Here is a 14,742-nt window from a genome sequence, read left to right on the forward strand (position 1 = left end):
AAAGCCAATTTATTTTCTGACAATATTAAGCATATGAATAATAAGGAATGAATCACGAATGAGAAAAAAATTATTTAATAAAATTTTCAAATTAAACAACTTTCTCGAAAAACAAGTTGCATTTTATTTTATTTATATATAAAATTTAATTCACAGAATATTCTCACTCGTAGTCTCATAATGACTTTAAAAACAGTATCCTGAGAATATATTCTTGACATCCAGAAGATATACTGAGAATATCCTGAAAATATCTGTGGGATATCCTGATGATATCTGTGGGATATCCTGACGATATCTGTGGGATATCCTGACGATATCTGTTGGATATCCTGACGATATCTATGGGATATCTGGAGGACATTTATGAAAGTCTATAGAGATATCCAGAAGATATCCTTTGGATATCCTCAGATATCCTTTGGATATCCTCAGACATCCATGGGATATCCAAAGGATAGCCAAACCGTCGATTTTTTGGATATCCTTAAGATATCCTTTCGATATCCATAGGACATCCCTAGAATATCTGCGGGATATTATCAATATATCCCAAGATATCTTGTGTTATTAGGGCTAGAGAATATTTCCAATATTGTCTCAATATTTTAATATTTCAGCAATATTGCAAAAATAATGGCAATTTTTGATGCAAATGTTAAATTACTTTAAAAAAAAATTGATAAAATTAAAAAGATTCAATACTATTCTTTCTATCATTTTATAAAGTAATTCCACAATAAATACAATAATTGCAAATCCAAGACCAATAGCAAGAATTATAAATGGTGAATTAAGAAACGAATCTTCATTCTTCGAAAATTCAAATTTAACTTTCATCTGATCAAATTTATTCCATTTGTAAATAAGTCCGGCCTGTAAAAGTCTACTAAAATGATGCTCAAATTCAAATACAAACGGAGAATTTTTTTCTAAATCAAATTCTTTTAAATTATCTCCTGCTACTACTTTTACAAAAATAGTGGCAACCTTATTTTTCCTTAAATCAGCTAACAAAGTTTGTTCACCAATTACATGATTCACCAAACAATTAACTGCTTTATTGTCAAGAAGATCATTTAAACAATCATCAACTGTTGTATAGTGTCTTGTTCTTTTTTCCCATGGCATAGGTTTATTGTTTGATCTTTTTAAATCGCAACCAAAAAAAAAATTTTCTCCACAATTTATTTCATTTATAAATTCATATTCTTCGTAATTTATGTCTAATTCAATGGTTGTTAAAATTGTATGAAATTCTGATGAAAATAGATAAAAACCAAAACAAATTGAAATCAATGCAATTCTATCAAATAGTTTCTTCACGTCTTGATCAACTGACATTCCCAATAATAGCTGCCACAGATGCAAAAGTTTCCAAAAGTGTTTGTTAAATTTTAAGAATCGTAGAATCAGCCAAAGTAAAATCAAAAGCACACAACTAAAACTTGCTGTATAAATTGTGTTTGTAATCAAGTAGGTTTCTTGTTTTACTTTTGGATATAAATGGAAAATTTGTTCTGAATTACTGTAATAAGCAGTAATAGATCTTCCTTTTATTAAATATTTCATTAAATCATCCCAAATATGACAAGTGTTATTAATGAAACATTTATAATCACCATCATATACATTCTCAATTGTGAAGTTCATTATTTTCGAAACAGTTTTAAGTTTTAAATCCTCATCATGATTCATATCATCGCATCCCACAATGCCAACATTCATTTTAAAACCATTTAGATCATTCAATTTTTGTGGAAAAATTAGAAAATCTTTTTGATAATTTACTTTTGTATAATTCCGAGTAAAATTATTAAAATAATGGATTATTAAATTTGTTTGTCTCTCTTGAAATATTCCATTTTTAATTTCTTCAACATCAAGAATTGTAAGATGAATAAAATTTCTTGACCATGCTAATCGAAGTATATCTTCACGAGTGCTATTCTTTTTCTTAGTTGAAATTATCATCAAACATTTTGGATAAGTGTATTTGCTTGTCAATTTTTTGACAAAATTGAAAAATTTTTTTATTCCTTTTGCATTATTATCTTGTAGAATTCCTATTAGAAGTGTTGTTTTATATAAATTTTTCGATTTTATTGATAGCCTTTTTGGATATTTATGAAGAAAATTTATCACTCGACTTGGATTAGTATTGAATGTTGCTAGTACAATTTCATTTAGTACATCTAGACTTTTTTTATTATTGTCATGCATTATTAACGTTTGATGTGCTTCAAATTCATTTTCTCTTATTTGTTGAATAATTTCTTTAAAGCTCACACAATCAATATGAGATATTTGTAATACTCCAAAAATCAAAAGAAAGATTTCTTTAAATCTTAAATTGTACTTAGTCATTTTGATAATTTCACAAACTTAAAAATTTTTTTTTTTTTTTTTGAACATTTCACTAGTAAGGACAGTAAAACACTGGCATCTTATTACTATTAGACTCCCTTAGTTGACGTGTATTATAAACTAATTTGGCTAAAATATTTCATTTATTATTGAAAAGAATGTGAAATTTAATTCTCCGTTGTCTTTTAAGAAATTGATAATAAATTGAAGCAATTTTAGATACTTTTATTCCCCTCAATGTTTAAACGTAAAATCAATGATGTCGATAAATTACATTATATAAAATTACACTAATAATTTACATAATAATAATAATAATAATAATAATAATAATAATAATAATAAAGGAAAGTGTATATAATACACTTTTTATTTGCTTCAACGTTCTAAAATAATTCTTGTATTTCCTCCAAAGTTTTACCCTTAGTTTCAGGCATAATAATAAAATTAGAAAAATTAACGATAATTGTTAAAATTCCATATATCCAAAATACACTATAAATTCCAATAATTTCAATTAAACGTTCAAAGCTTAATTTAAGAAAAAATTCAACAACAGCCCATAAAATATTAATTAAAGCAATTGCTGTACTTTTGACTTCAATTGAAAAAATTTCAGCTAACAAAATATGACTTAGTGGAAATAAACCAGCACTACTTGCTATTATATAAATCAAAAATATAATTAATGTTATCCAATAAATTGATGATATATTTCCATTTTGATGATATTTATAAAAGAAAAAACCACCTATTGTTATAGAACTAAATCCAGTGATAATACTAAACAATAATATTAAAATTCGTCTACCAATCAAATCTGTTAATGGTGCAAATATAATACACGATATTAATACCACCATCATTATTAAAACTGTTATTTCTTCTGATTTTAAGGGACAATCAATATAGCTGACAATTGTTTGTGTATAGGCTGCAATTACAGTATATCCAGATAATATAAAACCCAATGTTCCAAGAGTAGCTATCAACAATGCTTTTCGATTACTTTCAATTGTAAATAATTTTATCATTGAATTTCGTTTTAAAATATTATTTCTCAATCCTTGTTTCATATTTTTAATTTCTAATTGAATTTTTTTTATATCACGCCTACCACGCAATTTAATAAGATTTTTTACAGCATCATCATCTCTATTTATATTTACACAAAAATATGGTGATTCAGGCATAAATGTAAATGTTAGAAAAAATAAAAGTGATATTAATAATAGAATTAAATTCATATTATCATAGGAAACAAATGCTCCCAATATAACAACAATTAATGATCCTAAAATATATGCTATTTTTCCAATGACAATTAAAATACCTCTTATATTTTTTTCCGCTATTTCACCAATATAAATAATTTCCACAATATAACCAGCCGCATAACCAATTCCAGAGAGAATTCTTGCCACATAAAGATGATAAATATTTGATGCATAATAAATTGTAAGCCATGAAAATACTTGTGGTATTGTAAATAAAAGCATTGTATATTTTCGTCCTATTTGATTGATAAAAATTGGATAGAGAATAAAACCAATGATACTTCCAAATGAAATTAATGATACTATCCATGATGCTTCGTCAGGTGTTATTGTAAATGATGAATTTGATGAGATTAGATGTGGTACTGCTGGTGATGTCCAATAATTTGCTGTACCAAATCCCAATCGTATAAGGCAAGCTAAATATTATAAGATTGAAAAAACCCAGTAAAATCAATGATTTATTGTTATTATTACATACAGTTATATAATTATTTTTTTTTCAGATTTATAGATTATTTTTATTATTATCCATTTTTTAAAAGTTCTAGGTCAACTACCGCATTCTGCTCTAGGTCGATGTGAAATTAGTGTCGTATTGGATTTTAGTGGCTGATAAAAGCAAGTGTTTCATACTAGATAATGAATAATTTGGGGAAAATACATATATAAGGGAATAAGGAAACATCTCAAAATTGGGGTATCACAATTTTTCGTCAACTACCGAACCCTGCTCTAGTGAAAATTAAGTGAAATTTTAGTTAAAATTAAAAGTTACTAAGTCACTAAATTTTACTAATTTTACTATAAAGTCACTTCCACTAGAGTAGGATGCGGTAGTTGACGAGAATTATGACAAATGGCAAATGGGGACAATGACAAATTATTACCAACCAATTAGAAATAATTTACGATTCTTGTGTTATCGATCTCTGCTTGTTACAATAGAAAATCTTTAGCTACTCAACCCTGGCTCGCCATTTGTCATAATTCTCATCAACTACCGCACCCTGCTCTAGTAAAAATTTAGTGACTTTATTGTTAAAATTAAAAGTTACTAAATTTTCACTAGAGCAGAGTGCGGTAGTTGACGAGAATTATGATGACCTTACCGATCCTGAGTATACTTTCGTCGTGTACCATTGAAGTAAATGAGACACAATTATCTTTTGTCTCATTTACTTCAATGCTGCACGACGATAAAATACTCGTAATCGGTGAGGTATAAAAGCGCCTTTACTAAAATTTGTTAAGGCTGTTCTACAATGGCTTTTTTTTAAATCCGTAATTTTAAAAATTCCCCCAGAAAATAAAATTACGTAACGAAACGACCATAAATAAAAATGCAATGTATGACGAAAAAAAGTAAATGAAGAAGAAATTCGATGTGTGAAATTAGTGTCATATTGGATTTTAGTGGCTGATGAAAGCAAGTGTTTCATACTAGATAATGAATAATTTTGGGAAAATACATAAGGGAACAGGAAAATATTTCAAAATTGGGGTATCACAATTTTTCGTCAACAATCGAACCCTGCTCTAGTGAAAATTTAGTGAAATTCAAGTTAAAATTAAAAGTTACTATAATGTAACTAAATTGTCACTAGAACATGGTGGGGTAGTTGACGATAATTATGATAAATGACGAGTAGGAACTTTGTAGAGTGGAGACAATGTCATCTTTTCAAATGTCACACTAAAGGCTACAATTTACTTTTTTTTACAAACGGTAATTTTGAAAATTGTGCACAAAATAAAATTACGTAAGTTACGAAACGGTGATAAATGAAAATTTGGTAAATTTGTCCAAAAACCTCAAAATATAGGAAAGATAAAAGTTTTAATTAAAGACTCATAACCTCAAATTATAAAAAATAATAATTAATTAATTAATAAAATATAATAATAATAATAATAATAATAATAATAATAACAAAAATATAAACGATAATAATAAAAATAATAAAAAAAAATTATAATAATAATAATAACAAAAATAATAACGATAATAATAAAAACAATAAAAAAATAATAATAATAATAAAATGTACCAGTTATTGCTGCAGGATATTGTAGAGAACATTTTGTTTTTGTTGAATAATTTTGTAGATCACTATTTTTAGTTTCCAATATTAAACTTTCATTACGCATATTGCGAAAAAAAATTTCACCTTTTGCTATATTGATATGCATTAAATAAATACAATGTATTCACAATTTTTTATATAGTAAATGTCTATACAAGTAAATTTAGTTTTATGATAAGAAACAAATTAAATTTTACAACTGAGGGAAAAACATACATTCGATAACAATGTTTAAAATAAATAAATAAATAAATTATTTGAAATTAAATATTTATTGTATATAAATAAAATACAATTTATTTATGAATATTTTTTCTTGGATATTTTATTTTTAAAAATTTCATTTCATTTAATGTTAATATATTTAAATAATAGTTGTAATTAATTTTTTTACATTCTCATCACATGAGAAGGTATTATAATTTATAATAAAAATGCCAGGGAACATAATAGAAAGGTGAAAAATAATTATACAATTTTTTTTTTTTTTTTTTTTTTGATTTTACGTAAATAAAAATTACATAATAACAATTTATTGAATTATTGCCACCCACACACTGCAACTAAAATATATTGCAGTTAATATTTCTTTATCCATCTATACACAGGAAATTTTTTTTTTTTATAATTTACAATTTTTTTTTCACATTATGGTAATTATTAACAAAAAAAAAAAAACAACAAAAAAAAATTTTAACAACGCATCGAACAATATTATAGTTTTAAATATTTAAAACAAATAATGAAAATATGTTTAAAAATTAAAAATTTCGTAAAATAATAATAATAATATCACAAAGCTTGTAATAAGCTTTATATGTATATAATTTAATAATTATTATGAAACCAGATTTAATTTCTGGGGTTTTTTTTTTTTTTTTTTGTTTTTCTAAGAACAAGTTTAAAATAATCTTCTTTCTTCTTGACATTCGTTATTTGCTTCAAATAAATCGGGAAAGAGAATCTCTATTGTTCGAAATTTATTTCTTAATGTTTCCAAATGACTTTGTGATCCTTGTTTATTATTTTGCTGTCGTTGACTTGTTGCGAAAATTTGTCCCGTTTGCAAATTATTTCCTTCTATTTTTTCAATGTCGGACAATATTTCCGGACAATATTTTCCCACCACGTGTAATGTTGATCCAACGAGGGGAATGACTTTTTGTTTTTTTTCCAAAATTCCCGGCATTATATTCTGAAAGTGATGAAAAAAAAGAGAAAAATTATTATTAAATAAGATTTATTATTAGAAAATTATTATTTCTTTTTACAATATTGTATTTATTAATTTTTTTTTATTCCAATTTTGTTTGTTACATTTTTGTTATTAATTTCTATTAATTTTTTATCTAATTATATTCTTTTATTTATTTATAACAATTATTTATAATAATTATTATAATAATTAATCATAATTATGATTCGGTATAATAATTTCTAAAAATAATTTATAATAATAATTCATAACAGTTTAAGTTTGTATAATTCGTATAATATAATTATTATATAATTTACAATATTTAAAATATTTATTTACAACAAATAAATTTATATTAATTTATATTTATATACGTTTTTATATTAGTGTTAATTTTTCTAATTATATTTTACCTATTTATAATACTCTTCGTTAAAAAAAATATTTTTTATACTATTTTTATCTAAGTTTATTATTGATAATTAATTATAATAATAAAACTTAACTTTATTATTGTTATTATTATAATTATTGATAGAATATTTATTATCGAAAAAAAAGTTAATTTTCATAATTAGTATTCTTTTATAAAAATTATAATTTTTAACAATAAATATTTGTAATTTTTAATGTCATTTATATTTATCATATAAACTAATTAATTAATTTATAATTATTTCAATAATAAAGTTATTGTTTATTATATAATACTATTCTTATATTTATTTACTATTTATAATAATAATAATAATATAAATTATAGGTATTAGTTATATTAATTAATAATAATAATAATAATTATTATTAATTTAATAAATAAATAAAAAATAAATAAATTATTATTATGAACATAATTTTTTAAATTTTTGTAAAATTAAAAAACGAAAATAATTATAAATATAATTTTTGTAAAATTTTAAACTTATATTTAATAATGATTTATAATGGAAATAATGTGTAATAATTATTTACATTGAATTATATACATACTTATTAGAAAATGTTGCTCGTTGGTAGATATAATACAAGGCACAATGTCAATATTTTCCTATTTTTCGAGGAAACAAGTGATTCTCAAGGCTAGTAACGAAATACTGATTTTTGTTATATTTTAAAATTGAAATTTTGAGTAAGGCCCCCTCCCCCCCCCGCTTTCTCTATATTTTAGAAACTATATAATTTCTCATTTCATTATTTTCTACTTTAATTATAATTATATAGTATATAATGTATTTCAAATACAAAAATGAGCAAAATTTCCTTTTTTTTTGTTTGAAAAATATTACTATACTTCCTTTCTAATGACTCGACACAAAATTTCCTTTTCTTTTTTCTTTTTGTCTCATTCTTCAGTTTTACATTATTAAACGTTTACTAAATCTTGAAAAGAAAATCTTTAAAAATGCTGACAATGCATGTTAATTAAAGTATAAACTCATTATAACCACATTCTCCTCCTTTTCGAATAATTTCATATTATAAAAACAAATTCAATTATGTTTGAAAATTTATGTTTTTTTTTTTAATTCAAAAAAATTGGAATTAAAAATAAAAAAATTAATAATAATAAATTATTAAGCAATAAATTCATAATTAATAAGATTAATTTTATTTGAATTTGTAAGTGATTTTTTCATTTTCCAGGAAAATATTCTATCCAAAAAAATGGAATAAAATTGAACATTCTTAGTCTACTGCAATTTAGGTTCAATTGGTAGGTTTTTTTTGAAGGTATTAGGTGTTGTTTTAAGGTCAAAAAATAATAGAGTCATGCTGATTAATTTTATTTGAATTTGTAAGGAATTTTTTCATTTTCCAGGAAAACATTCTATCCAAAAAAATGGAATAAAATTGATTATTCTTAGTCTACTGCAATTTAGGTTCAATTGGTAGGTTTTTTTAAAGTTATTTATGGAAAAATATATATTTAAATATAGGTACATTTTAAAATTTATTTTTTTTTATTAATAAAAAAAAGAGATAATTTTGACATTATTATTTTTTGTTTATTGTTGAATATTTTAAGTACAACAATATATTGAAGACGGTAAATAGCAGTGCGCTTTCTCGTTGTATAAATTATGAATAAATAATAATTTATGTAAAAAAAAAATCTTAACGCTTTTAAAATAATTAAATTCTTATTAACTAAAAATAATAATTAATAATCACATTATTATAATATACAGTCTACTATAATAAAAAGAAAAACCTACAATATTTATTTTAAAAATACAAAATTTTTGTCTTATTAAAAAATTCTTCTTTTTGCAAAATAGTTTTTTCAAAATATTTTTATATAGAAATTTTTATTAAAAAAAAAAAAAATTAATTTTGTTTTGAGCTTGATTTTAAAATAAAAAATTTACATAATCTGCATTTTAATTTTTTAAATTTTCATTTTTAAAGAAAAAATTTTTTTTTTTTAATTTACATTAAATGTTTTTAAAAACGAAAGAAAATTTGTCTATATTTTAAATTAATGAAATAATTTTTTTTTTCTATTTTATACACGTTTTTAAAAAAAAATTATTATTATTATTATTATTATTATTATTATATTTTATCTCTATTAAATTAATAATTTACAATAGTTATAATCTTAAATATTATAGCAAATTATAATATAATTCAATCGAATAATTAAATTATCCTCTCGTAAAATTGGTGATATATTTTTTTTTGTTTATATTTACTTTTTTTAAAAAAATTTTTTATTGAAATTTTAATTAAATTTTTAATTAAAATCTTTTTTTTAAATATTTTAAATAAATTAAATAATTTAAATTAAAAAAATTCGCAGACATTATTTATTTATTTATTTTTTTTTGTTAATAGAAATTAGGAAATTTTTATCACCAATTTCGACATAAACATTGAATTATAAATAATATCACACAGTTGCATCATGCTCAGGTGTATCGCATTGTTTATATAAAAAAAAAAAAAATTCAAGAAAATTACAAAATTTACAGTATTAGCTTCTATATTCGTTCTTAGAATACGATATAGAAATTTAGCATTATTTTTTATTCGTGTTCGAATGATTGTTATTTTGAAAAACAATGTATTGAGTTATAAACGTTAAAAATAATTTCAATTTTGAATTTTTATGAAAATAAATTTTTTTTTTTTTTAAATATTCAAAATTAAATAGAATTTTAATTATTTTGGATTTTTCATTGTTCAATTTAAAAAAAATATATATATTTTCAAAATTTAAAATCCGAAAAATAATTTTTTACATTCAAAAATTTTATTTTTTTAGTAATTTATTTATTTTTTCAATTTTTTGTTATCAAATGTACTGAAAGAAAAAAAAATTTCCCTCTTGTTTAACAAAGAAATTTTATTTAAACGATTATAACTCTCTAATAAAACGAAATATACTTTGGTAGTTATTTTGTCATATGAAAAAGATTTAAAAAAAAAAAAAAAAAAAAATTCGTTATCTTATCCATTTTCCAAGCGAAGAAATAATCCTTGGAATTATTCGCTAAAGTTCTCGAGATTAATAAAACTATGAGAAAAAAAAAAAGAAGAGAATTCTTATTCTTGTAACCAAGGCCAGAGCGATACATACAATAAGAATTGTGACAAATATTCTTGTAAATGGTTATCTTTCTTTTTTTTTCTCTCTCTCGTTTATTTTCTCTTCTTGTGAATTGAAAGAAGGTAGATCCAAGAATCCGATTACTGATCACTGGTACATGAACTTTATTTGCATGTATACTCTTCAATTCTTTGTGAGCACGTGTCACAGTGCACACGACAGCACCAATGAAATTTACAATTACATTGCCAGACTTTTGTATATTGATGTGTATTGTAACCTCGTCCACAGCACATCAAGTCACAACCATCGGTACCTGATTAAAAAGAAAAATCATTAAACATTTTGTATAAAGACAAAAAAAAAAAAGAAAAAAATTTTTTTTTTTATGCAAAAAAAATTATATTTTTTTTTTCAATTTTTTTTTTAAGGTATCATGGAATAATAATTGTGTAAAACAGTACTGCGCAGCTATAAGTCGCATACAATAGTACTGCGCAGCGAAAAATTGAATTCAACGTTACTGCGCAGCTGATATGACACTACTGCGCAACTAAAATTTACATACAACATTACTGCGCAGCAAAAAGTTGCACACAATATTGTTGCGCAGCTAAATAATCTATATAACACAAATTCGCAAGAAAATATTGCTTACAGTAATATTGCGCAGCTACGAATTCATATAAAATTTGTTACACTTCTGTTTTTTGGGTTACTGATCACGAATTTAATGTTTGATTCGTAATTAGCAAATCTAAAACCCCGTATGTGACGAATTACAAGTGAATTCGATCAAATTATAAACAATTCTGTCGCCATATTGGATCCGCCATTTTGAATTTTTAAAATCTGATATCATATTCGTAATCAGCGACCTCGAAAACGTTCGAGTAACAAGTTTCAAGTAAATTGGAGTAATTTTTAATATTCTTGTCCGCCATATTGGATCCGCCATTTTTAATTTTTTGACAAAATAACAACGGATTCGTAATCAGTGACTCCGAAAACCGCCAAATAACGAGTTTTAAACAAATTTCATCAATTTATTAAAAATTTATCCGCCATATTAGATCCGCCATTTTGAATTTTTAAAATCTGATATCATATTTGTAATTAACGATCGCAACAACCCCCGAGTAACGAGTGTCAAACAAATTTGATTAATTTTTAAAAATTTATTCGCCATATTGAATCCGCCATTTTGAATTTTGACAAACTAACATTGGATTCGTAATCAGCGATCCCAAAAACCCCCGAGTAACAAGTTTCAAACAAATTTGATTAATTTTTAAAAATTTATTCGCCATATCGAATCCGCCATTTTGAATTTTAAAAATCTGATATTATATTCGTAATCAGCGACCCCAAAAACTCTCGAGTTCCAAGTATCAAATGAATTTGACGAATTAAAAAAAAATACCAACATAATACGAATATATTATAAAACTTTTAAAATTCAAAATGGCGAATCCAATATGGCAGATGAGAAAATTAAAAATCATTCCAATTTTCTTTAAACTTATTACTTAGGCGGGGGGGGGGAGGGGTTTCGGGATCGCTGATTATGTATCCAATGTCACTTTTTCAAAATTAAAAATGGCGAATCCAATACGTCTGATAAATTTTCAAAAAATAATCGAAATTGTTTTAAACTCGTCACTCGGGGGTTTTCGGGGTAGCTTATTGCGAATCGGTTGTCAGATATATAAAATTAAAAATGGCAGATTTAATATGGCGGAAGAATTTTTGAAAATTAATCAAAATCCGCTTGAAACTTATTAATCGAGGGGTTTTCAGGGTCGCTGATTACAAATCCGATGTCTGTTTTTAAAATTCAAAATGGCGGATCCAATATGGCGGTGAAGAATATTAAAGATCACTCCAATTTACTTGAAACTTGTTAATCGGGGGGTTTTTGGGGTCGCTGATTACAAATCCGATGTTTGTTTTTAAATATTCAAAATGGCGGATCCAATATGGCGGATGAAAAAATTAAAATTCATTCTAATTTACCAAAAACTTATACTCGGGTGTTTTTGAGGTCACTGATTACGAAGCTGATGTCAGATTTTTAAAATTCAAAATGGCTGATTCAATATGGCAGATGAAAAAAATTAAAATTCATTCTAATTTACTAAAAACTTATACTCGGGGGTTTTTTGGGGTCACTGATTACGAATGCGATGTCTGTTTTTAAAAATTCAAAATGGTGGATCCAATATGGCGGTGAAGAATATTAAAAATTACTCCAATTTACTTAAAACTTATTACTCAGGGGTTTTCAGGGTCGCTGATTACGAATCCGATGTCTGTTTTTAAAAATCCAAAATGGCGGGTCCAATATGGCGTACAACAAAATTAAAAATTACTCCAATTTACTTGAAACTTGTTACTCGGGGGGTTATCGATGTCGCTGATTATGAATATGTTGTCAGATTTTCAAAATTTAAAAGTTTGGATCCAATAATTGATGTATATAATAAAAATAATATTATAAAAAACAATTATAAACTAAAAAAACCAATTTTAACCAAATAATCTGGCGATATTAATTTTGGACCAAAAAAAAAAAAACAATAACTACCTTTACTGGTACGATTGCAGAAACGACCCTGCGTTCCAAGACTTCCCTGTGATAAATCAGAATCACAATAATTTGGCGATGGTTGAAGAAAAACTAATTCACTTCTTTTCGGTATTCTCTTATAGCTCATTCCAGGTCCCGTATTGAATTTTGTACGTTTCAATACCAAATGTGGTTTACGTGGTTTATTCACAGCCTTTCGTGAAAGTCTTCTTTCAATTTTTATTTTCTCATAACCATAACCTTGTGTTCTTGCGTCATTACCCAAAATTGGAATTAATTCCGCAGGATTTGGAGAAACATCCATCTGAAATAAATTTATTTTTACGTTTTTTTTTTTTAAATGTTTCATTCCAAAAGAAATAATATTAGCATAAGATAAGGTGGAATGTTACTTTATCGACTGTCGGTATAATGTCAATTTTAGATGGTAAAGAAGAATAGTTTTTTTTTATTGATTGTAGGTAAAAATAGCGTTTTTTGTTGTACTTTTCTTAACTATCTTTTGGTAAGTAATCGACTGTCGGTAAAGTGGTGATTGTTTTTAGGGTATAAATATAAAAAAAATCGGTGAAATTCCCTCTATACCAATTATTGGTAAATAGCAGATAGTCGATAAATAATCAACTGTCGGTAAAGAAGAACACTTACTAATTTTAAGGTTTTAAATAATATTTTGAAGAAAAAAAAACTGACCTGCATCTTTGGTGGTGGTGGTGGCGTGACTGCCACAACTGGTCGTGCTCTGTAATATTTTTTCATGAGTGCATCACCCACTTGACGAAAACTCGGTAACGTTCTCCAACATGTTCTCACTGTACATGAACCAGATACACCATGACATTTACATTCCGTTCTCAAAAGTGTTTTTACCATCTGAAAAACAAAAAATTATTACAATTTTTTTAGAAAATTTTTTTTTCTTTACCATCTGTCGATAAGTGCAAAATCTTTTTTTATCAGTAACTGGTTTTTATTGAATTTAATTGAAAATTAAAAATTTTTTTAAATAGTTTTCTTTGTATGGGAAAAATTTATATTAAAAAACATTTAATAAAAATTTATAATAGAGAAAAGTAAATTTTCGCTAATAAAAAAAAAAAAAATTCCATAATTATGTCTTTTCTGTGAAATAAGTTGTTTTTGTACTATTTTTCTATTGTCATTTGCATTGATTGCTTACACTCGTGAAACAAAAGGGGTGATTTGCGTATTTTTGCTTTTAATGGAAAAAGACGACATTGTTTTTGTTCAATGATTGGCTCGTGTTTATTGCCCGATAAATCAGTATCGATAGAGGCACACAAAAGATGTGTGTCCAAAGTAAGATATACCTCGTAAGGTGGCTCAAGCTCATTATTAATTTTAGCATCTCGTTAAAATAAACTTTGCTTTCGTGTTCAATATTTACACCAAGTATGAGTTATAATCGTTATTATATACATGTTTTAAATTTGTTTTTATCGTTTTTTTTTTAACAAAAAAAAATGCGCAATTATTACATTTTTATTATACCATATTTATAAAATATATAAAATAAATTTTTGTTTAAAATAATTATTATTATAAAAAAAAATTTTCAATTATAAAATATTAATAAATTTAATATTCATTGTATTTTTTTTTGCTTCCTCGTGGAGGAAGCTTTGTAGTTCTTTCGTTTATAAAACTTT

The 14,742-nt window shown here is 24.5% G+C and overlaps 2 protein-coding genes and 1 long non-coding RNA gene across 3 annotated transcripts in view; all 3 read right to left on the minus strand.

The window, feature by feature from the left end:
• Positions 1-2,740: 2,740 nt before the first annotated feature.
• LOC127281294 (facilitated trehalose transporter Tret1-like) lies at positions 2,741-5,853 on the minus strand. The gene is made up of 2 exons (XM_051304941.1): positions 5,696-5,853; positions 2,741-4,063 (listed from the first exon to the last, which is right to left on the minus strand). The coding sequence occupies exons 1-2, from the start codon at positions 5,835-5,837 to the stop codon at positions 2,754-2,756; spliced, it is 1,452 nt and encodes a 483-aa protein (XP_051160898.1). The 5' UTR covers positions 5,838-5,853; the 3' UTR covers positions 2,741-2,753.
• Positions 5,854-6,280: 427 nt separating this feature from the next.
• Positions 6,281-8,351, minus strand: LOC127281300 (uncharacterized). Its single transcript, XR_007842945.1, has 2 exons — positions 7,920-8,351; positions 6,281-6,926 (listed from the first exon to the last, which is right to left on the minus strand). It is a non-coding gene; the product is annotated as an uncharacterized LOC127281300 (long non-coding RNA).
• Positions 8,352-10,258: 1,907 nt separating this feature from the next.
• Positions 10,259-14,742, minus strand: part of LOC127281295 (protein Wnt-7b-like) — a 78,429-nt gene continuing 73,945 nt past the window's right edge. The window contains exons 6-8 of the mRNA XM_051304942.1: positions 13,766-13,945; positions 13,070-13,376; positions 10,259-10,798 (exon numbers count right to left, since the gene is read on the minus strand). Coding sequence (XP_051160899.1) covers positions 10,647-10,798; positions 13,070-13,376; positions 13,766-13,945 — 639 coding nt within the window. The 3' untranslated portion in view covers positions 10,259-10,646. The remainder of the gene's footprint in view (positions 10,799-13,069; positions 13,377-13,765; positions 13,946-14,742) is intronic.

Source organism: Leptopilina boulardi, unplaced genomic scaffold (assembly GCF_019393585.1).
Source record: "Leptopilina boulardi isolate dan_hultmark-lab unplaced genomic scaffold, ZJU_Lbou_2.1 LbouV2_266, whole genome shotgun sequence".
In the NCBI taxonomy this organism is placed as follows: Eukaryota; Metazoa; Arthropoda; class Insecta; order Hymenoptera; family Figitidae; genus Leptopilina; species Leptopilina boulardi.